General features: G+C 43.4%; 1 protein-coding gene across 1 annotated transcript in view; it reads right to left on the reverse strand.

The window, feature by feature from the left end:
* Nucleotides 1-10,730: 10,730 nt before the first annotated feature.
* The window catches only part of CARD11 (caspase recruitment domain family member 11), a 43,914-nt gene continuing 30,155 nt past the window's right edge, over nt 10,731-24,489 (reverse strand). The window contains exons 12-24 of the mRNA XM_041401689.1: nt 23,708-23,811; nt 20,825-20,877; nt 20,125-20,257; nt 19,462-19,663; nt 18,896-19,022; nt 17,580-17,820; nt 17,072-17,168; nt 15,945-16,040; nt 14,864-14,996; nt 14,139-14,318; nt 12,861-12,985; nt 11,914-12,029; nt 10,731-11,354 (exon numbers count right to left, since the gene is read on the reverse strand). Coding sequence (XP_041257623.1) covers nt 11,150-11,354; nt 11,914-12,029; nt 12,861-12,985; nt 14,139-14,318; nt 14,864-14,996; nt 15,945-16,040; nt 17,072-17,168; nt 17,580-17,820; nt 18,896-19,022; nt 19,462-19,663; nt 20,125-20,257; nt 20,825-20,877; nt 23,708-23,811 — 1,812 coding nt within the window. The 3' untranslated portion in view covers nt 10,731-11,149. The remainder of the gene's footprint in view (nt 11,355-11,913; nt 12,030-12,860; nt 12,986-14,138; nt 14,319-14,863; nt 14,997-15,944; nt 16,041-17,071; nt 17,169-17,579; nt 17,821-18,895; nt 19,023-19,461; nt 19,664-20,124; nt 20,258-20,824; nt 20,878-23,707; nt 23,812-24,489) is intronic.

The raw sequence follows: 24,489 nt of genomic DNA on the forward strand, positions 1-24,489 counted from the left end.
AGAGCTCAGAAAGCAAATGTTCATATGGGTTTTCTCTAAACCATTTACCATGTTCAGAACTGTTTAGCTGATTTTCAAGCCATCACTTCCCATTCTGTTGGCATGAAATCAGGAGAATGGTAACCACAAGCACCACTGACATATTCCAATCAAATAATCCCATGGAACCCTTTCTGAGCAAGTCTTCTAATTTCAGCACAGAGTGGTTATTCACCACTGGAAGGGAAAACATAATTATCATTAAATACTGGTTTCAGTAGAATTTCTCGGCGCTTCCCATCACTCTGGAGGTATCACTCTGTTATTTTAATACCTTTTTTAATATTGCACCTTTTCTGCTGGTGCTGCAGTAAGGCCTAGGGAGGTTAAGAAAAGTCGTTTATGAAGTTTGCTTCAGATATGGAAATGTGAGGGGAGAGAGAGGAAAAACAGAGAACTTGAATGAGGAACACAAAATGGATGAATAAGGGAGCATTTGTGGCTTACAACACAGACCACACAAGTTTTGCAACTCAAAATATGAATCTGCAATTGGAGGATGATTAGGAAGGTGTGGGATGTGCAGTGGAAGCTCTGAGCCATGGGGCTTGCAGCCAGGGTCACACCAATCAGGCAGAGTATGGAAAGGTGCTGAAAAATGCTCAGACTTTTGACTTTACATTCATTTTACAGAAGGTAAATCAATATCTCTTCACCCCAGTGCACTTGTGTCATATGGCTTTCTGTTACAAGGTGACCAGGGCTCGGACATGTCTCTTCTGAACTGAAAACAGCTTAATCCAAAGGGATTTTTTTTCTGCAAAATGTCTAAAGCACTGTATTACCTCATGCCATGGGGTGATGGGATCCAAGCCAGTATTTCATGTACAACTTGACAATCAGCAATAGGAACTATTACTACTGCAACAGTAAAAGAGGCAAATTGAGTGGGAATTCAGTGCTATTTGCACAGATTAAACTATTTTGTTAAAAGGGGTAGTATTAAAAGGAGGTTTTCCAGACAAGAGAAGATTTTCAGACAGCGGGGGTTCTACTGGGAGCAATGTTACAAGAAGAGGTGAAGGGTCTTCAAAAATACTTCAAAAAATTATTCCCCATCGAAGTGTATTGTGCACACTCATTTTCTCAGCCTCACATGCCCTCATTGATTTAGGGAGTCAAAGCTGTTTCCTGCCACCACTGGAGGGAGACCTTATTCCTTCAAAAAGCTGTAAAACTTCTGCTGCCAGACTGCACTTCAGCTAGGAAGAGTGCAAAATAATCTGGAGAAATACAGCTGCTGAATTTGATCCAAGCTGGACACGGTAAATCACAGGTTCTAATAACAATAATAATGCAGCACAAATGAAACAGTGCCAGATTAAGAGTTTAATGTTTCCACTCTGATCAATAGTGCTCAAGTGAATCTGCTCCAGGTGTCTGAACTCAGTCCTGGTTAAATCCACCACCAGTGTCTGTACATTCCTCTCCCTCCATCCTCACCCCCTCCCCTCTCTCTCAGGATGTGCTGGCAGAAGCCACTGGTGATGTTAAATTCTCAGGCTGATATTTCCTAACCCTTTATCTCACTGTGACCTTAAATGTGACCAAAAAAATGTTCCCATCAATGGCATTATTTTCGTTTCCACTTAACCCCTACTGGCCCAGTGGCCTATTTTACAATCATTCAATTACCCTCACTGCTGCTGAAAAAAAAAAAAAAACCAAAACCAGGGAGAAAATAATTATTTGGTGCAGCTCAAGGTCATTGACAGCAGGAGGACAGGGAGCCATCAAGCTAGGTCCAAGTCACTGGGGCACTGTTGGCCTAGTGACAAGTGCAGGGATGTACTTCAGAGAGGGGCCAGGACATACAGCTCAGCTCTAAAACCCCAAGACTTCTGCTGGTGGAACAAAAGAAACAGTTCTTCTAGAAAAAAAAAAAAAGAAAAAGAAGAAAAAAAAAAAGGAGCAATTCTCCCCAATGTCATGTGGCGTGTTCCCACAAAGGATGATGTTGCACATGTCTGCACAGACTCATTCTGCTGGGTGGTGACACAGGCACGTGTTTGCACATGCACACAATCACCCACTCTGCCTAAGTTACAAAACAGCTTCTCAGCAAGATAAAACTCGTGGTAAGAAAGAAATTCCTGTCTGAAGGACTCTCACGTTTCCAGTAACAGTGAAGAGCCCACGGAAGCTTTCAGCTCAGCTGACTGTCTGTGGTTTGTGTTTTGAACTTTATTAATGACACGTGCTACCACCTGAGAGCTGCCTCCTCAGTCCTCAACTAGGCTCATTCTAAAATTAGTGTAGAAAACAAAGCCTTTGTTAAACATATATTCTCATCACCTCCCCACGCAACTGCATCTGACACCTACAGTTGCAGCCAACCATGAGTTTCCTGTGGTACTCACTGAATGGGGCAATTTCAGAGTAAATATAGTTCAAGCACTTATAAATCTCTAGAGTGAAATCCCTGCTGTGCTGAAAATAGGAGCTTTGCCACAGATTTTTATAGTTTTCAGTCAGTTTTTAAGTTGCTTTTGGTTCTCAGTGAGCCCTGTTAGTGGCAAGGGGACGATTAATGTGATCTTACAGCGTGTGCCACCCTGTGTCTTCCTGCTGACCCACACGTCAGCTTCCATAAAGCACCACGCACCTCCTGACAGGAATCATCTGCTCAGCCCTCATGGCTTGGATGTGCTGGCTGGACTCTGCAAGATCCAGCTTGTGAACAGTGACCTAAGACAGAGAAGAGAGGAAGGAGCAGGGAACAAAACCATCATCACCACCAGCTCCATTAATTTTACTGCAGGACAAAAGCTCCCTCTGGTACAAGCTGCTCATCCCAGCCTAAGCACAGGTGCCTGTTCTGTACCTTCCAGCTGCTTCAGCTCCAGCAGAGCTTCTGGCCAGTGCTGAGCATTTGTAAGGTGTCATCTTGGAGAGATAATTTGTGTTCAGTATCCATGACTCTCATGGATTTCCCTAGGACTCCACCTGCAGGACTTCACACACTGGTGGAGTCTCATTATCACAGAATTTCCATATGCCATTTTATAGCAGAGAAGGTCATGGCTTAGTTGCTGGAAGAACCCACTGTTCTGACTATCACCACAGAAATAGAGCTAAAGAGAAGAGAAATTCAAATCCCTACCCCTACTGCACAGTGCAGTTCAATCTTCCTGAGGCATACAAAGTAAATAGTAGTAATAAAATGTGATAGGAAAATCAATTGGAACAAATGAAGCACTGGCTGTGCTGTATTCCAGCTCCTCTGTCCCATTGTTACCGCTCTGATTAATAAACAGCAATCTGATAATGAGCAAATCACCTCAGCACCAGGAAATGGGGAAGCAAATGCTGCAGACAGGCTACAATGACAAAGCTGAATATTCCCAGTGTGTTTGGAAGGTGCTGGGCTGGTCCAGGAGGCTGGGTCAGAGACACCACGAGCACCACAGGGCAGGCTCAGAGGGCAGGGCTCTTTGGGAGAGGAGCTGTTGTAAACCACTGGATGTGATGTTATATTTATAAATGTGCACTTAGAACCAGGCATCAATTTTTCACATTCATTTAATAGAAGTTTACCCCAGTGGCTTTCTCTAGGGTGCAAAAATGGAGGCAACAGCCCCAAATTGGCTCTTAAAACAGTATTTTAACAATACTGTTTTAAGTATTGTAATGTTAGTATAAAGAGCTCCAACTAGGTCAGAGTCAATATCCAGCTTAGTTTCTTTCTGATGTGTATTTAGATGGAACTGAAAGTTAATGGAATTGTGTCCATTTCTGCCAGGAGTAAATCAGTTTAATTATGAGTTATTCTTTATTTCTTACTGTGTTTATTTCTTTCCTGCTCTTTCCAAATGTTCCCATCACCACGGTTGGAGAGTGCCTTGTGCAGCCCTTCCTGAGCAGTGTCCTGATGTGCCCTGGTGCCTCCCTAAGCTCTCTGTTAGGAATTCTCTGACTGCAGCTGTTTGAGCAGGGGGCTGAACTTCAGCAAGTGTCAGTGCCCGTTTCTGTCTCCTTGCTGTTTTGCTAATGCCTCGGTAGATGCAATCACTGCAGGCTGTGCCAGAGATCCTTGTTGGTTCTCCACCTCTGTGAGCAAAAATTATCAGATTCACTGACATTTCAGACACAGAGATGAGGAGCAGTGTACATAATTGATGTGAGACCACTGGTTGCAGGGAGTTTAAAGCAGAAGTAGGAGCTGTTGTCCAAAGAACTGGATAAACCAAACTCTTGTCATCAAGAAATAGTTCCAAAAGCCAACTGCTGACCATGAGGAGGTTTTTCTACCAATGTGTGAAAAAGAAATTAATGGGTCAAGGGATAAAGGAGAAATCTTAGTTCTAAAGTGGAATTTTTCCAGATGCTAAGGTGTTAAAATGGCTATTTTGGCAGCACCCTGGAAAGTCAGGATGGCTACTGTATCCAAGGGAGAGACAGAAGGACTGGTAGCTATTACTGCTCAGATTACTTTGCAGCAATTAGTTCACATATCCTCTGAAAACAAGGGAAGCAAGCTACATCCCACGTCTCTTCCACATTCCATCCCAGCTCCACTACTTTGCTCTACTTCCCATTCTCCCTGGTGGGAGCAGCCTGGTCCTGGCCCCAGCCCCAGTTCCTCATCCCTGGGAGGTGCCTCTCCATTCTGCACAGGCTCCTGGCAAGGCTGCAGTGGATCTCTCCCGTGGTTCCCTCCAGAACCTCTCACTTGCAGGCTGCTCCTGCCCTGCTGATGGGACTGGGGGCTGCAGGTCCTTTCCTGCCTTGTCTTTGCCAGGCATAATGGGGATCCTCTGAAAAAGCCACCTCTCCATCTTTGTCTTTCTGCATCTGCACTTTGGAAGAAAATCAATATTGCTGTTTGTTGCTAAATTATCAGACAGCTTTTGATGCTAATATCTGATGAAGCAGACACGCTGTTGTAGATAGTTACTCTCAAGCAGGTTCTCTATCATCTACCATCTGCTTTTAAAAGGCCTTTTTTTCCCTTTTTCCCAGTGACTAATGGTGCATTTAACCCCGGAGAGCCTCTGATCTGAACATCAGACATTTTCTGCAGCAGAGGAACAGAAAAAAGGAGGTGGGGGAGGGAGGGTGGATGAGCTTCCTGTTGTTCTAACTTGGCTTACTGGTAGGGTTCTCAAATCAAACTAGAAATCTCACCACTTAAGGCAAGCCCCACTCAAACCCTTGATCCAGCTGCCAGCTGGCACCACCCCTCATGCAGAGCCTTGAGACAGAGCAGGGCAGCCCAGGGGCAGCCAGGCTGTGCCACTGGCCCGTGTGGACAGGTGCCCTCAGCTCTCTGTCACCTCCTGCATCCGAACAGAGACAGTGACAGCACCTTCTTAAGGAAGCATCAGTTCTACAGGTGAAATCTGCAGGGATGCTTCTGCAGCCTCAACATTTACAAGGAATCAATGAAAAGTCTGTAAGAACGACACAGATTCCTCAGAGTTTGGGTCTGGGATTGTCCCTGAGGGTCAGACAGAGTTTTACAGAGATATCAAGTGTGATTTCTGGGAGCATGGCAGAATTCTGCAGTGCCTGAAATACATGGATGAAATCTCATGCCACGGTCTTTCAGCACTGCTTTGACTGGATTAGGTTTTCTTCCCAGGAAAGAGCTGGGCAGAATGGTCACCTCAGTAACTGCAGGTGTGGCACAGCAGGGTCACTGTCACTCCTGCTATACCTGGAGGCTGTCCCAGACAACGACTGTACTGCCACCCAAGCTGCCAGCGCTCAAGAGCCCCTATTCACTGAACCAAAATTCACTGGATTTGGTCTCCAAAACCAAAGGCACATGGCCTTGATCCATGGGAGAGCCTTAGTTTTCTTCTACAGATGAGTCTGGAAAAGCAGGTTTTCCTGTAATTACTGCTTCAAGTGACAGCCATCCCTGAATCTGGTGGTGCCCTGGTGAGGGATCTCAGGGCTGCACACTCAGAATCAGCCCCTGTGGGACACAGTGTGCAGAGCAAGCAACTCTGGAAACTGAGCAAGCAGGAGGAAGGGGGGAGACAAAGTCACTTACAAGCAGTGAATCACAATCTCCTGTTTGATATTGTGTCCCTTTGTGAGGTACTGTTCAATTCTCAGAGCTGAACAAGAGCAAAGGAGATGGAAATGGCACCAAAGGGGAACACATTGTCATGGTCTAAGCTGATTAAGGCTGAATGACTCGGAATACACAATACAAATAACTGCAAAATCCTAGGATGTTGCTCTCCCAGAAGCCCTAAACTCCTGTGTCTTGCTTTTCCAGTCTCCAGGGAACAGTTTAACAAGTGCTGCTGAGACAGCCCAGCCCAGGCAGGGCTGAAGGAGCTGCGAGCATCTCCAGGGCTCAGCGGTGCCCGACTGCAGCCTTGTACTGAGCTCTCAAACCCTGGGCCATGAAAATAGCTTGGCACAAAGAATACAGAAACCTCTAACAGGTTTACAGGCATTTTTCCAGCTTTGGCATCTATCTTCACTTCAAGTTTGTAGGCACAAGTCTGCTTTGTGTGTGTTCCTACCCCCCTGCAAATTGTGCTGCCAGAGCTGTCTGTGCTGCAGCCGGACCGATTGACAGCTTTGCCTCCAGCCAGAATTCTGATTCAAAGGAATATCCAATTCTGTGTAATAAAGTTTGCATGAAATTTTTACCTGCAACAATTCCCCAATGTGCTGAACTGCATGATACTGACTTATACAATACATCATTTTAGCAGCAGAGTTAAACAAAACACAAAGCCAGACTCAGTTGGATTTTTCTCTTGTGATCACAGGTATTATACCACATGTGAGAGCTGTAAGCCATTACTTCCATTATTTTGTACTATGTAAACATCAAATACAACAAGTGTTTCAATCAAATCAAATGTTTAAATGTAGATTTTAAAAAATATTTTATCTAAAAAATTTAAAAATTAACCACAAAAATGTTTTCAGATAAAACATTAAAAGTAAATATTGAAAATTACTGTTTCAGTATTATTGAAATACTTTACGTTTTTTAAAAATGAAATGAAATGTTAGAACGAAAGAATTTCCATAGACATTTGATTTAAATGAAAACATATTTTCTAACAGAACAATATTCCATTGAAAAAATTTCCAATTGCATTTTCTAGTGGGCAATTTTTCAATGACATTTTCAGAAGAACAATTTGCATGTGAAAAATTTTCCAGCAAGCTCTTGTGAGCTCTTAAAGGCAAGAAGTAGTTTTCAAATAATCCATTTTGAAAGGCAGTTATTATTCTATGTTTTCCACCTCTTACAGTAAAAGCAGCAGACCAAACATAGGGCAATTTCCAGGCTTTCTGTTACCTCCTTTCTAACTTAAAGTACAAATTGCTGAGAAATGTTCCCAGACTTCAATTAAAAACCATGAGTGATTTTAAAACAGGTTGTGCTGTGAATGTTGCTTACCTTAGGTAGGGATCCACACCTGGGATTCACACACAGCAGCTGGTGAGCTCTGGTGTCCAAGCACAGGCTCCAGTTCCAAATCAGGTCTGCAGCTTGAATTTCCCTCTTTAGACTGATTTAGAGAATGTATCTGAATTTTGGTGGTACCTGCAAGTCCAGTTATTGACCCCAAATCTCATATCAAGTGCTGTCTAAAATACAGAAACAACCAAAGAATAAACCAACATTAAACTTTTCCCATTTTCTAACCATTTGATGAGATCAGGTGGAGAATCCGCTTGAGATTCCATTGTGACACTATTTTCAGGGAACATTTACAACATTTCCAATTCCCTTTTGTTTTCTTAATTGTTGTTCCCAGTTTTTTGACCACACAACCCCTACCGAAGCTGGCTGTGCCTGCTGGGCTTTTGTGCGTGTGCTGAGCCCAGGTTTGTGTAACTGGCATGTGCATGTGAGGAGGGATGTGGCCTAAGGTGATACCTCACAGGGAGATTTAGCAGAATGGAAATTACCACAATGATCTACAGCCCAAATTCCAAGTCTGCACTTCAAATCTGCTGGTTCAGAACTTGGAATCCACACTGATTCAAGCACTCTGACGTTCAGGGGAAATCATGGCCTCTTTTCAAGATCTGAATGTGTTTCAAAAGGTGCAGGGGTTAATTTCCATCAGTTGAGAGGGACAGCTCTTGGCTCCAGAGCAGAGGCACCTCCCAGCCAGTGTAAATGACAGTGGCCCCTTTTGCTCCGTGGCTGCTTTGCAGCTCCACTCCAGCTACAGATCTGCTCTTGGAGTTCACACCCAGAAGTCAAGAGGGAACAGAGTTTTCAGTCCTCCTCCACCAAGTCACAGAGAGATGAGGCTTGTGCAGGGTACAGCACACAGCTGTGCCATGAAAGGCACTGGACAGGGTCTGGTTGTTTTGCATCACATGAGCACACAACCACAATGAGTCTGCAGAGCTGGGAATTTACAGATGCACTTGGATATGAGAAGAAAGGTTTGATCCATGTATCCATTCCTCTCTTGTTTCACAGAAATAATTAATCTCTTGTTCTCAATCTCTACTTCCACTTTTCCCATAAGGTGGTTTAGCTGCCCTAAATTACAGATCAAAGAGCTAAATGCTAAAGGCCAGGCTAATTCTCTCGTTTCTTGCTGTAGTCTATGAAAACCCCAGACAGTTCAGAGGGCAATTCATCTCACCCTTAGATAGCCATCTCCAGTAAGTCAGGGAAACAGCTCTTTGGAGGTGAATCTCTGCTCACTGCAAAGGAACCTCCTCCAGCATTTTGCATATGCCTTTCCTGTGCTGAAAGTGGAGTGGGACAAATCACATCTGCAGCTTTGTCCATGCAAAGAGACATAAAGCTGTGGGGAGAGGAGATCACTGCAGAAAGAAGCATGGCATTCTGAGACAGTCCATCCCCTCTGCCCCACCTGCCATCTGCTGCAGCCATTCCAGCAGATGGCAGCGATCCCTGTGGCACAGCCGGTGGCACACGGACATCCTCAGCACGCTGGCTGCTGAGCAGTCAGCTGGTGGCTCCTGGAGGCATTTGACACTGACCTGGCTGAACTTTTTGCTGAAGCAGCTGAGAAATGTTCCTGCAGTCCCTCCCATTGCTCAGCTGTGGACTCAAAAGCTTTCGCAAGAGGGGCAGGAACAAACCACAGGCAGCTGTTACACGAGGCTGCATTATCAGGACATTAGGAATGAATGCAAAACGCTCCTGGAAGGCTTAGTTCTTCCAACTGATGCTTTCTTATTTCTGCTTGAGCTACAGAGGATCTCTGAAGAATCATCCAATTTGTTCTATATATACCCCAACTGGTTGTTATTCTTTGCCCTGGAGGGAGTTGCAAATTGTGTGTGCAGTCTGTCCTTTCTGTAAAGAGATTGCACATGGAAGTATCCCCCTGCTTGCACAGTCCAAGCAGATGGCACTGGGCAGGTAAAGAGCTATTCTCTGAGAAGTGCTAGCTCTGAACATTCTTTCAAACATTAATAACTTGAGAAACACAGCAGCAGCAATTAGATGTAAAGTGACATAAATTACTTCTCGAAGAGTCCATTAGTTAAAAAATGATGTGCATAAAAGAGAAGAACATAAAAGAAAAGCATAATCCCACAAGCCAACGTGAGCTGACCCAGTCCACCTGAGAGACACCCACAGCAGAAGTTTGTTACAAAGACAAGGGAGCAGCTAATCTAGTGAAGGCAACCAGGCCAGATGTTCTGTTTAGATTCTGATTGTTTTTTTATTGCCTGCTATTGTGCATCAGTCCACAGCACCAAGATGGGGGACTGAGGATGAATGCAGAAGGAACGGAAATTTGTTATTAAATGCATCTTAAAAGGGAGAGATATGGCAAGGAATGAAGGATCTAAGGACAATGGGATGGACCACTCTTCATCTGTAGGTCAATTTTTATTGCATTTCAGATCAGCAATTGCGTGAGTCATTATTATCGGGTCAGTTTTATTGGATCAATTTGGCAATCTCAGTACAGCATCTAATGTCGAGAGGAAAGATTTCAAAGGCTGAAGAGATTTAGGAGTATAAGTCACACTCATGAGCAGTGGAACTTAAACACTCTGAGGACTTAAGTGCTTTTGAAAATGGGACATGTTCTCCTCAGCCCTACACACACTTCTGGAAGCATTATCCCACTTGGCCACAGCACAGTGTGGTGCCCGCCGGGCTCCTCGCTGTCACTCACAGCACACAGGTCAAGGACTGAGTGGTTCACAGCAATTACTGGCTTATGAAATTCTCCTTTTCTTCTTCTAACAATAGTCCCTCCTGTTGAGAGTGGGCATATTGGCAGGCAATGATGTTGTAGAGAAATATTTCAGTGAAGAAACAGAGGAACCTGTTGTCCAAAGAAGGCACCTGTGGTATTTTCCATGAGTAAAAGCATGTTGAAACTGAGAGATGTACAAATGAATACAATGCAGAGGCAGGGATAAACTAAATGAAATGTTGGCAGATGTGGAAAGATCTGATGTGCCACTGGGACAGTGAAGTCTGTTTTCCTGTAAGTGCCGGGACTACAAAGGAAACCTGCAAAACTGTTAAATAAAACTGGGGTTTCAAAAGGAAGAGAAAATTTTCATTTTACTTAATGCCAGGAGGAATAGCTATTTTCTTCTCTTTTGATTAAAATGGCTGCGGAGAACCAGGGCTACAGAGCTGCTCTGGCCATCAGCAGCTGTGTTGCTGCTGCTCCCAACCAGCCTTCAGCTTCCTCAGCTGGGTATGTTCAGAATCTCACCTCAGGGGTGTGTGGGGCACATCTCAATTCCACATCCTGCAGCCCAATCCCCATGCCTTATCCCTTTCAGATTCCATTTATTTGGTCTCATCAGAAATTTTGAATGAGACCAAAGAGATGCATATTTTGAACATAATAAATTACCCCAAGCTCCCTCTCAAGATCTTTGTCCTCATGTGTTAAATAGGTGCTGTCCCTTAAGAAATGCCAGTGGATCAGAAATTGTGGTGGTGGCCCCACAGCCTGGATCCCAGCATCTGAGACTCTGGCTCTTCAACACAGCTCCAGTCCTGTTCCAGACATGCATCCTGCCAGCAGGAAGTGCTCCACCAGCAAGGGTGAAACAGGAGTGAGCTCTGGGCACCTCACCAGAGAATTCTGAGAAGCCCTGCTCCAGCTGGATGTGTCCTTTCCTCACCAAAGAGCTCCGTGTTCCTGAGGGCTTTTCATAGCTGATCCTCATCTACCCAGATGGTTTTCCGCTGCTCTTCCCCGATCCTGTCCTTTATGGTCCGGATAAGATCCTCAATGCTGCTCCATGCCTCTGCCTCCACGGAGGCATAAAGGCAAGGCAGTGCTTCCAGCTCTTTCTCCTTCAGGCGGCACATCCGTAAAAACTCATCCTCGGTCTCCGGCTTCGGCAGCAGCTTCCTGTATCAAATGAGCAGACCAAAAATAAATGTCTTGCATTTTAAGTTAATCCTGTAGTCCCAGCTGTCCCATCAAGAATTTATTTTCTCCTAACTACTTACAAGCAATAAAAGCAGTGAAGAATGCAGCTACTGCAGGTCTACCATCCCCTTACCTCCATGCTGCCCCCAAGGAGAAATATTTGCTATGGGGAAACAATTTCAGAGGATTGAATGGAGGGAGAGTGCAAGTGTTTACGAGCTCTCCTCTTCCAGCTTGCATTACCTTAAGAAATGCTGTGGGAGTGCTGAGCATGGAGAAAACCACATTTTCTTCGGTCTCATCCTCCCACTATGCTCATTGCCACCAGTGACAGTGAAAGAGTGCCAGATTTGGGGAATTCCTCTTTCTCCAGTTGTAAGATTTCAGGGAGGAATCACGGGAGGAAATAGTGCACACTGAAGTACCAGATGGAGAGGGATGAGGGTCTTTATTTCTCTCAGTGAGAACATTATTGGACTCAAGAATTATTCACTGAATAAGACAGAACATCAAATATGCAAAAGGTTTGACATGTTACCTGAACCTCTTGATGTTTTTCTCTGAGACTCTTATAAAGAGAACAATAGGATATATCTTGGCTTTGATTAAATCCTTCGTGCAGCTTATTCCAGCTTCCAGGAGACAATGCTTGTTCTAAAAACAAAGTCATAACAGTGTCACAAAGGAAAATTCACTGCTATGGAATCTCATGATAATGATATCTATCCCTTATGGGGTGATTTAAAAAGCTCTCTATTTACCATTGTACTGATTTAAAACCTTTTAATCAAATATACATTGAACGTCCAGCTCCTCCTACTGGTTTAAAACTAGTCAGTCAATAACAGCTGAGCTTAACAGCTTTCTAAAAAGGTTTAAAATGGAAATGGAATGCTCTAAAGATGAAAAGTATGACAAAATACCAGTTTTACATATAGACCCAAACACACAGACTTGCTTTTTTTCAGAAAGAACATCTACTGCAACTACTTGTGAGACAAAAAACCATCACTTTAATTCTCCTTTTTTTCCATGCTGTGCATCAAATCTACTCTACTTGACATCAGATCTCTGTCTTGGGCATTGTTGTCTTTGTTCTGTACACCCCTGTGTCTGGGTTTCAGGCTTCTCTTTCCTTTGTCTAGGTCCTTGTATCTCTTACTCTCTCGTGTATTCATATATACTTATGATATGAAAAGGAAATGAATAAAGGATGGAGCACAGAAAATGAAAGGATATTTAGCTGCATCTATGTGGGTCATCACAGGGAATGAGGAAGAACATAAAAGGATATGGCTGAGGATGGGAAAGAAAAGGAAAAGTGAGAGCACAAATAAAAGCCATTTGGGGAAATAAATAAAAATATGAGATTGAAGGAGGGCAGGAGAGAGAATATGCAACTGTAAATTGGTCAGTCTGATATCCAGGACATTGCAGAGAGGTTCCCAGAGAGGCCAGAGAAGGAAAACAGAGCACTGTGAGCACCTTTGCAGCAACAGCCTCGATGTTGGCAGGTACAATACATTCATATGTGTTCAGATTCTTTTCTCTGCTGAAGATGACAGTCTCTGTCCTTTGCTTCCTTAAGAACTCTTCCTTTGTTACAATATCTAGGAAGAGATGTGGATGGGGACAGAATCAAATTTACAGCAGCAGAACACGTAGAAAAGTATCCAGCAGTACTTCACGTGGGATGTAAGGTTGTTCAGGGAAGGAGGATGAGCAATGAATTGTCTTAACAGCTGCCTCATTTCTTCCATTGAATTCAATTAAAGCCTAATCTGATCACAGCTGAGCTTCTCAGCTATATCCTGCATCAATGAGTCCTTGGGCAATTACTACAACACTATGAAGGCATTAAATTAAAACAGTAAATACAATTCCAGCACCTAATGTTATATAGTAGCAGTTCAGGGATGGAGGATGCTGAGAAGTGCTAAAAAAAGGTGGTCTCTTCAGCACAGGATCCTAAAACAAGGATTTAGTGTTCCAACACTTGTGTTTAAAGTTTCAAAAAAATTTGGCTTAGGTTGCAATGTGTGATACTGGCCCCCTTGTGAATTGCAGCTCTACATCAAAGCTTTGTTTTATGTTGCAAGACAGAGGATATTTATTATAATACTTAACTTCTCAGTTTCTCTGTCTGGATGACTGTAAGGCTGCATACTATGCTGTGGGTATTCAGTATTAGTGTAAAAATGAAACGTCAGCTCTGTTTAATGCTGGGTTGTATACAATCCTGCCCTGCAGCCATCACGGCACTGCGTACTGCTTTAATAGTAAATACTTAGCATGGAAGAAAATCAGTCTTTCCAGTAGATCAAATGCACAATCTTCACAGCTTGCATGAAACAGAAACCTAAAGTTGCTCTAGGGAAGATATTCCTCATAATAGCAAATACTAGAAACAAATTAATCAAAATTTCACATTGCCTAGATATGCAGTATGCAAACAGTATGCAAACAGAAAGAGCACTCACAGCATTTCAGTCTCCGAGGGGCAGCCTAGCAACCACACAGCATACACATGGATAATATTTATAGACACAAAATCTCATAACCATGTGTACTGGCTGTCTCAAAAACATTCAAATATCCCAGATAGTCTCAAAAAGCAGGATTTACAGCTACACATCACTCTGATGTGACTTGAAGTACCTCAAGCAACTCTCACATGTGCATTCCTCTACGTGTGCACGCATATATATGTTCATATTTCCAACACTGAGAGCTGACAGTCATAGCTCTCTCTTATCCCATTACCTGGCTTGCATATGTTGAATTCCAGGGCACCTCCAGAGTTGAGAAGCTTCTGCACCAAGGGCTTGGCCAGCATGGTGGGGGTGAACAGCACGGGGCGCCTGCGCTCGCAGTGGATGGGTCTCACCAAGCTATAAGGGATCAGACTGAGCTTCTTATCCAGTTCACTGTCGGAATCCAAATCTGAGCAAAGAACAAGACATTTATCCTCAGGGTTCCTCTCCATCAATATTTGGAGAAAAAAAAAGGAGATACACATGAACCAGAAATGACACAGTTAGTCGTACTGGTCCTCCTTCCCTTTTACTGGGGTGATCTTTACTATACTCACAGCACTATGATGTCCAATCTAATACTAAATAATTCAACTGCCTTTTGCTTTCAAGAGATTATTTCTTAACCTCTTCAACGCATTTGCTTGAAGACTCTCTGCTTGTTAGCTTGACTTTAGGCTCCAAGTTAAATGTTTTGGAGCACAAGGCAAGAAAGTACCTAGGAAGAACTGCCAGCCAAACAGGACATTTCAGTGTCTTAAAGCTGCCTGTGAAGGCTTAGTGCCCCAAGTAATTTTAGCAAAATCAGTTTTGGTCACAGTTGTTGTTGAACTTTTGCAGAGTGTACCACAAATCCAAGACCTGTGATACATTTCCCAGCCATTCTGTTCTGTAGATGTTTATGTAGGCCTTTGTATCAGTGCTATGTGTGTAAAGGCTTTTTTAGATTTTTACCTTCCAGTTTATCAGGCAGCTGCTTCTTCCCTTCAGATGAGCTCAGTGCCAGGCCTGAGGGCCAGCCTGTGACGATGCGGACCCGCTCGTTGCTGTTCATTCGTTTGTATTTGTTCTCAGACCTACTGACAAACTAAAAAGGTGAACAAAAAAAAAAAACAAACCAAAGAGAGGTTTGAGCCTCATTTCTTGCATTATTTACACTCCTGTGTGTTCATCAGCCGATGCTCGTTTCCCACGAGATCTGAATCACTTGTGTCTATCAAAGACAGGACTCCATGGATCTGTGGACTGAATTCTAAGACTTTAAATATCATAGATCTGTTTCAGAGCCTGTGTTAATCCCCTTTGGGATTTGTTGTTTTGTTCTCTGCTCTTTAGAGGCATGTTTTCCCTTCACAGAGCTCCCTGCTATCTCCAGTACAAGCACTGATGTGTACATCATACCCAGAGTATGCACAAATGTATCACAGGCTATACCCAAAGTGCCTCTTCTTTGCTCTACCAGAGAGACTTAAAAACTCCCAAATGGCATCTTTTTACAGTCATTTTACATGAGAAATAGGCTTCATGCTTTCCTTCCTCACCCACCCGCCTATTCCTCTATCCAAACATTAACTCCTCCTCCTGTGTATTTGCTAACCTTTCCCAATCACCTTCCTTCACACAGCTTTATCTTTCACCCACAGTCTCTGTCATGCTCACAGTCACCCGCCCACAATTAAAGGAATATTTTCTGATGGAGCCCTATCTCAGAGACTTGGAGATTTGATCCAGCCCATTGGATTTGTCCTTATGGTACAAACAAAGCACATTTCATCCTCTGATGGCAGATGTGTGGGATTCCTCAAGGCACATCCGTAATGGAAGCCATACCCTTGAAAACAAACACCCCACACCACAACAGAAAACACAACCCATCCTTCTCCTTCATGCATTAAATCTCTTTTTGATAGGAATAAATTCCAATACAACCTCTAGACTTGAGCTGGGATTTCTGGGTGAATTAGGATAGCCTGAGAATATCCACTGTTCAGATCCACTATTTCAGACATTGCACTGAGGATTTGAACTTTATTACCTGTAAAATCTGGCCCAAAAGAAAGCTTGCTCTGGATAGGCGAGGGCTGGTTTTGGGGTCGTTCTGCAGGGCAGGCTCCTCTGGCTGCAATGTATTCTAGTAAAAAATTGCACAGGAGATTTTCTCATCTCCACTCTTTTTTGTATTTTTTAATCATAACATTTGAGAAACAAAAGAAATCAAACCAGATATTTTCTATTTCCAATAAAAAGGAATGATTGATACCTATCCCAAATAAAATGTTCTAAACAAACAGTGGGCATAGCACAGCCTGTGCTGAAAACATTGCTTTTTCACTGCTCTTCACATTCCTTTGTTCACAGACTGTTCTCCACACCTAAGAAAGAGATAATTTCTGCACCAAGAAAGAGCATGCACAGCTTTTGCTTTCAGAAGCACCTCTGCCAGTGATCTCTGTCCCTTTGATCAGTGGGGCCGTGAGCACAGAAGGAATGTGTGACACTTAACCTTGACTGAAATCAAGCACAAGAATTGTCTACCTGTCTCTGTAAAACTTAAAAGCATGAATGTCTCCCAGACTCTAAAAAATAACTTATGGTAACTAACACACCAGGAAGGCAGTTTTAATTATGTAAAAATTGAATTTTGGGGTCTAAAAATGCTTTTAGTGATGAAAAAGGGAAAATTTAAAGGGCTGTTTTGTGTGAAGGCCTGATAATCCCAATTCTCTCCACAGCATCCAGGCTGGAAGTGACAGGTATTTCTAAAGTGGGACAACAGACTCTATGGTTTAGAGGCTTATTCACAACAGGAGAGAAATAATTCTTAACTGCAAGGACACAGCTTCTTCCTTATGTGTACATGAAGATACATTAAATGTTTACAGGTAGAGAAGCATGAGAAGGGTGACTAAAACACAGAACAGAGTTTGGACTTTTAAAGTGTAGTCCCTCCTAGCTGGAAGGGTTAGTAGTGAGCCACAGCTGGGTTAATTCCCAGGGACAATATTATTTAAAGCAAACAGAAGGTGCCCATTGCCTGACACAATCAAAACCTACAGAGAGCGTAAACAGGAATTTCTGTAAAATGATGACGAAAAATGAAAAATGAAAAACCAGTGGCAGGGGAGTATGAGGTGTTAAAAGGACTTTGTTGTAGATACTTACCCGCAGGGCCCGAAGGGTGTTGTAGGAGTTTTCTGTCTCATCTTTGCTTCCTCTGTGCATCAACCGCTGCAGCTTCACCAAAAGGAGTTGCTGGGCTCTGAAAGAAAGGATGAAATCACACAGATCAAGATATTTTTGAAACCACTCACGAGAAAGCTGGATTGCAACGGGTCTGTGCCTACAGAAAAGATTAAACAGAAATAGCAGTGAGGACTGACTGAACCATGCAGTAAAGGAAGGAGCAAAACAATATGAAGAACTGCAGTTCAGTTAAGGACTAAAGAATAACCATGGAATATTTGCATATGATACTTTTTGAGGGACTCACTTTATTTTTTCAGGTAACATCTGGAATTTCCATTCTTAAGTTTTATAGCTCATACTACAGTTTAACATCAGACCTTATCTCAAAATTTAAGCCATAGACACTTCTTTTCTTACAGCAATAATTAAGTTCTCTGTTTCCAGATCCCTGCTCTCAGTAATGGTCACTCAGCATCACTCTCACCTGCTGTAGCTGGGAATGGTCCCCATCTCCAGGTCCCTGTCCGTGAAGGGATCCACCCTGGCACAGAGCCACTCACACCTGCCCTGGTACATGGTGTCCAGAATGTGGACGATCTCATCACATTTCACTGACAGGGAGCAGCAGTCCAGCTGGCTGGAGATGTTCAGGTTCAGGCGGATGTGAAATGAGTCCCCCGAGGTGATGAGCCCTTCCTCCAGCTCCGACAGCAGCTTGCGGTACCCTGCAGCAGGGAGAGAAGTGGTGAGGCAGGATCTCCCACTCTGCTGCTGCTCCATTCCCTCTGGGAGGAGCCACAGCACGAACTCCTGAGGTTCCTCTGAGAGAGGTTTGTACTTCCAGAGTGCTGCCTGCAGTAGTTCCAGCAAGATCATGGGCCTGCACCTCAGAGACACTGATGGGGCACTGGCTCAAGGACAGCCCATGCTGCTGCTGTCAGCTCTGTGGGAATATTCTCATTATATTGCTACTTTTAGGTAACTCCATTCTCAGTACTCCCCACATGACCTGTGGAACAAAGAACTCAGCAAAGACACAGACACAACTATAGCTCTGCCCTCTAAGTACCATGTGAGTTCTGCCACCAATTTTAATGACAAGCTATTCTCCTTATTATTAGCTCTAATTGGCACTCCCAGAATCTATAACATGCTTTATCTGCAGTTAAGTGATGCTCAAAAAATTGCAATAGTCTTTCCTACAATTGAAAACATCAAAGAAAATCAAAGGCATCACTTCCTGCATGATCTATGCAGCTGAAATTCTCTAACCAGCATAAAAACCATGAATGCCCATTTATACACACCAGTAAAGAATGGATTTTGGAACGTAATTTTTGATCCATAACCTGAAATTATCATTATAGAACCTGAACACTAAAATCAAATTCTATTCGCCACACATGAACTCCAGCTGTTAAAGATAAGATAAACCCAAAAGGTAACAAACAGGGTAACTCCATCAGGTAAATGCTAAATCGACCAGCTGGATAAAGATCATTCAGCTTACCACATCATATTGCAGAAAACTGTACATAAAAATAAGCTTGAGTGTGTTTCATGTTGCTATTGGCCACCATGTAAATTTTTCAGGCTCCTGTTGACAAGCACATGTTGGTTTTTTTCCTCAGCACCAGGCTAAAAGCTGAAGCAGTTCCACAGAGGAGCTGTAATTAACACCAGTGGCATGCTCCAGATTTATCCCAATACAAAGGATATGCTGGTCCCGTCATTCTCTTCCAGACAAGTTGCTATAAAAGCCCTTGGACTACTTGAGATAAGAAATACTTTTGGTCTTACCTTCATGATTTGATTTATACTGGAGTGTTACTGGACCACTGCACCTCTGAATTGTCCAGTGAACTTCTTCCTTTGTGCAAGTATCCAAAGGAACACTTTGATTTTCCCCTTTAATGCAGCCCTCCAACTAGATATGAAAGAAATATTACTCTTCAGTGCAAGTTCAATCTCTGAGTCAATTAAACCATTTTTTTAAAGTGCCATGATCTTTTCCTTATTAAACAATGCAGACACTTTGTTACAAGAATGTAGATTATGTCCTAATTATATGATTCTTTTTCTCTCAAACAAGAAATGCTAGCAGTCAACAGAGCTGCAGCACTTGCACAATCTCAGGCTTCCCTGGGAAGGGGGATAAATGCAGGAATAAAAATAGTCTGGGGTGTTTTTCCCCCCTTGGAAGCATTTGAACAGGGAAATTGTTTGGGAACATTGGCAATGGAAGGAAAACTAAGTAAAGAGAAACTTGGCAGAAGCATTGTTGAACTGGTGCTCATGGGTTGCCAGGGACAGCATAGGTGGGTGGGCAGACACCCAGGGCTGCTTGGTGACGATGTCATGCTCACCAGGAGGATCTGGTGTCCCTCCCGAAGGCCAGCTTTCTCTGCCAGGGAGCCTGTCTTGACAGAGCTGACGAAGCTGCCTTTGTCATTGCCCCCGAGCAGGGTGATCTCTGAGTTGAGGCTGTCCCCGTTGAGTGTCACACGCTGGACCGTGTGACACGAGCTCCTGATGCGGCCCACAGACGTGACGGAGGGACGGAAGGGCCTGTGTCCAGGAGAGGAAGGGAGAGCTGGTTATCCCACTCTGAGTTAAATGAATGCATGAGAAATGAGAGATATACAAATAAACTTCTAGCATTATCAAGCACTTGTATCTAAGGACTCTAAAAGAAAACCTCTTTGTTACTGCAAAAGTTCTGGAGAAGAGCATCTCTGAAAACTCAGTATACAACAGCTGTCCACTCAGCAAGCTCTTGCAGCAAGCGAGCAAGATCACAAGGAGAAATTGAAGCCTTTAGAACATTTTGTCTGCCTTGAAGTTTTTGAATATTCAGGATGACCTTCATGGGTTTACAGAACATGAAAGGGCTCCAAGATAGCGTTATACTGCTGCCACCATAATCACTCCTGCTGTTATAACTTCAGCAACTAATAAATAAATAGAGTTTCTACCACAGCACCCTTTCGTCTCAGTCTCTAAGGTAAGTAAACTGGCATCTCAAATACCTTTCCAGAGAGAACTTTCTAAATATGGAGTTGACATGCTCAAGCTCATAGGCATCCAGGCCTTCTGACTGATGAGAAGAAGAGGAAGAGTGCACTGAAGGAGCTCCATGTGAATGCCTGTCGTGACTGTCATCTGGAAAGAGTAACAAGAATGATAATGAGTCCTAGATAAAGTGACAAAGATGGAAAAGGGGAAAAAGAATTGTAATTGATCCCAGCCAAAGCTGAAGTAGAAAATTCTTCATGCAGAGATGTGATGCATATCCACAGGACATGGCACAAGGGATGCCACTCTCATAGAACAGAAAGTGGGAAGGGACCTCTGGATCCTGAACAAAATCTGGAGACTGTCTAGTCAAAGGTCAGTGCAGGGTCAGCTCAAGGAAATTGCTCAGAACTTTGTCCAGTTGGGTTTTGATATCTCCAAGGATGAAGAGTTTGGCTAAAATTCTCTGGACAACCCTGTTCAGTGTTTGACCACACTAGTGGTAACAAAACTAACCCTTTTCCCTCTTAGTTCTTCAGGAAATGACTACTTTCCCCTTCTCACCACTGGCAGACCCTTTGTTTTCTTGATTTACTCACAGGCTATGTGTCCCATTTACTTAGAGCAGGGCTGGTTATCTGACAGTCTCTGTAGCTGGGGAGCTGATCACATATTAGCTCATATTTCAATTATACATGATATCCTCTTGCTTACCATCCATCTCCAAAGCATCACATCCAAAGCTGTCATTGTCCTCTTCAACCAGGCTGGAATTAAAAACAAAGCATGAGATAATGGAAGAGAAAGCTGAACAGTTTCAAGCTTTCAGCAGATTTCCACCTTCAGTAGATTTTATTAAGTTCTGAAGGAGGAACTTCTTCTGTGAAAAAGGAAGATGTTGGAGATGTTGCATCAGGCAATGGTGCAGCTGCAAAAAAAATAAGCAAGTAACATCCTTGAGGGTCCAGGGATGATACAGAAAAGGGCAGGAGACAACATGTGACAGCTAGCATGGGAAACATGTGAAACAGCAAGAAGGTTCAGAAGGCAGAGCTGCCAACAGCAGTGAGGGAATGAAGATTTTGCTGAGGACAACAGGAAGCTGCTGACTGATGGTCTGGTGTGTGACTCACACCACACTTGGTTCAGCACAGAGATAAAGGGCTGCACCATGCCTGCTGTGCATGCACTGCACCATGGGGGCTTTCCACAACAGAGCAAAAAGCCAGAAGTTCACTGATGGACAGAGTGAATGCAAGGGAAGTTACTAAGGTGCAGCAGAAGAGGAATAATTTATATGCTTGATTTAAAGTACTTGAAGCATTTTATAGCAGTTTCAGGGTAGCTCTCATGACTACTCAGGTACCTGCAGTACAGAATGGCAAAGTGCTGCAGGCTTCTGCACAGGAACTGCCACAGCTCTGGTCCCAGCCCAGCTCCCAGTGACACTGCCATTCCTGCAAAGGTGACTAGGTTGGCTGGCCTTAAAGCCACTCTAAATTCACTAAAACTTTCAGGGGTATTGGAGCTGTCCAGCCAAGTGAGTGATCTGTCAGCTTCACTAGAAGGACTTCATTAAAGCATGTCCTTTGGTTGCAAAGCTGTTTAAACAACAGCTTGTTGTTTTTCCCATTCAGAATGATTTGTAGGTCTCCTGTGGAGCTGATATTCCTCATATTTGGCTTCAGCTGAAGGGTGAATTTCTGCAGCCAGGCTGCAGAGAATCAGCTATTTTTACTCCATGCATAAGCAGGGAAATAATCTACGTTTTCCTACATTAAATGATGATCTCACCTTTTTTTCCACACAAATTAAGAAGAGATGAACTGTGAAACCTGAAACTTGGCTTGCAAACAGCAATTATTCTGGATTATGTTCACAAATAAGTCCCAAAAATTTATCATGCTAATTATAAAGTTATAAACTACACTGAACTTTTGGGCAGGCTCTTGAGATACTTGACTTTTGTGATTATCAGCTCAACAAAGTAAATCCCCATTCAGACCTTGTTCCAGGGTACCTGTTCTTTCCACATGAAGAATATCTAATATGAGGGAAAAATTCAGATTTCAGTACAACTCAGTCTTCCAATGCCTTAACACACGGAACAGAATATAGTCAGAGTTACAGTGAAATAAGTCTACAAAATGAATAATCTCCATGTAATCTCCACTGTGTTCTGTAATACACTGCAAATATTGAAAAGTTCAGGCATGCCAAAGGCTTCTCAAGCACCTGAAGCACAAAACATTCAAATAATTAATAAAAATCCCCTTTTTTCCATCTTGAATTGCTACAACACACTTTAAAAAGGGACTTGGAGGACAATGAAGGAGAAGCTAAGGGAGACTAAAATAAACACTGCTTAAATCCTCAGCAGCCTAGAAAATTATGTGGGAGAACCAGCTGAGGATGCCCTCACTGGAAAGCTGTCTTGCAAAGCTGTCCAGAGAGAGAGGCAGAAGTGGCAGTCTGCCCAAGATCAGATTACTTTGAAAAACATAAAAATCTGAATAAAGTTTTAATAAAGATTAGATATTAAAAACAGATCTAATAAAGATCTAAACCCTCAACATATATTGCTTTCTTCTAAATTGGTCTGCTCTGTTATTTTCTCCTTCTCCTTGCTACCTTTAGGGAATGTATTTGTGTCTCCTGGTATTTCTGATGCAGACACTGATGCTATTGACACCACACCAATACAGCATGTCTGAGTATCACATTGCCAAAAACCTTTTTAAAAAGGGATCAGTGCCCTTTAGGGAACTGTGAGGCTGGAGAGGTTTCTTTCCTTCCTGCCACCAACTTCCCACTCACCAGCTGATGTGATTTCACTGCCAGGGGAACTCCAGGGGCCCTGACCTGACAGAAGTGGAAGCTGCAGCAGAAGGTGAAGTCAAGGGCAAAGCCTCTCTCCCCTCCCTTCTCTGCTGAGAAACAAAGCCTGAGACTCACAAAAACCAGCTCCCTCCTCTGCCTCTCCTCTCACTCCTCACAGATGTGCAAACAGCTCTGCTCTACTTCTGCAGCTTTTTGAGGAAGGGGGGCTTTGAGAGAAGGGGAAAGAACAGGGACATGAGGGCAGCAGGGAGCTGAGGGGCAAAAACTGAGTCTGGGTCAGTGTGCAAAGGCAGGGAGAGCACTCTCCAATAGCATAAGTGCTGAGGCATTCCAGTCCTGTTTGTGTTTCTGTGCATTACAGTCAATGTGTCATTCATCCCACCTGAACTTCAGACACCCCTGAGTGCTTTGGACAAAATGTGGGATGAAGGGCTGAACGTTGAGCAGTTTAGGTTAATCCTATGCCTTATAGACAGAACCAGAGGACACAGTCTTAAGCTGCATCAAGGGAAATATCAGGAAAAAGTTCTTTGCAGAAAGGATGATAAAGCTCTGGAATGGCCTGCCCAGGGAGGTGGTGGAGTCATCACCCCTGGGTGTGCTTAAAAAAAGCCTGGATGTGGCACTGGGTTTGACTTGATGATCTTTAAGGACACTTCCAACCCAGGGATTCTGTGAATTCTGTGGGTTCTATAGAGGCTCTCCAACTAGAGCCCCTTTTCCCTTGTCTCTGTGGCTCAGGGCAGGTTTCCCCACCTGCAGTGAGGGGTGTCCTCCTTGCAGCGCCGCACGATGGAGTCGTTGCCGGGAGGCTCGGGGGTGGTTGACATGATGCTGTCATTGCGATTTCGCAGGGTTTGCTTTGAAGGAGAAACCAAAAGGTGTCAGAAAGGCTATCTGGCTGAAATGTGCTCTCACTTCTAACTCACAGCAGCGTTAGCGAGGGTGCTCTGCACTGGCTGTACTCTGCACTGAGAAGCACACACAGAAAAAAGAAGAGAAGTTGATTCTACCTGTGCAGAATCCAAGAGCACTCATATTTCCCAGTTTTTAGCACAATGCACAGCTTGTGAGCTGGCACTGCACCTTCTCCTGTGACCACACAACTGCCTGATTTACTGAGCCATTGTAACTTTACTTCTGTGTGTGGCACAGCTGACATAGGAGGAGGGGGATGAAAAGCAGTATGTGTACTTATAGAAATATATATATGTAGTTGGAATGAGGAAGAAAAATACAGATCTCTATATATTAAATAATTAATCTTCCAGTGCACTGGAAACTAAACCCTCAATTGCACTAGAGGGAAAACAGTATAAGTCATCTAAACATCCAACAGATATTCCAGCAAATATTCCTAACCCAGCTAAGCTTATTACGAGTGGCAGCAAGTTCTTTCCTGGCTATTCTTGAGTATAATTTTAATTTCCTGGGGGCAGCATTTTTCACGGTGTTCTAGAAAATGTTTTGTTCTTTGTTATTAACACTCTGCAAGAGCACTCTCTCTATCTGCCTGTCCTGCTGTGTCAGTGCTCACA

This window comes from Onychostruthus taczanowskii, unplaced genomic scaffold (genome assembly GCF_017590055.1).
Source record: "Onychostruthus taczanowskii isolate IOZ18803 unplaced genomic scaffold, ASM1759005v1 scaffold19, whole genome shotgun sequence".
NCBI lineage: Eukaryota > Metazoa > Chordata > Aves > Passeriformes > Passeridae > Onychostruthus > Onychostruthus taczanowskii.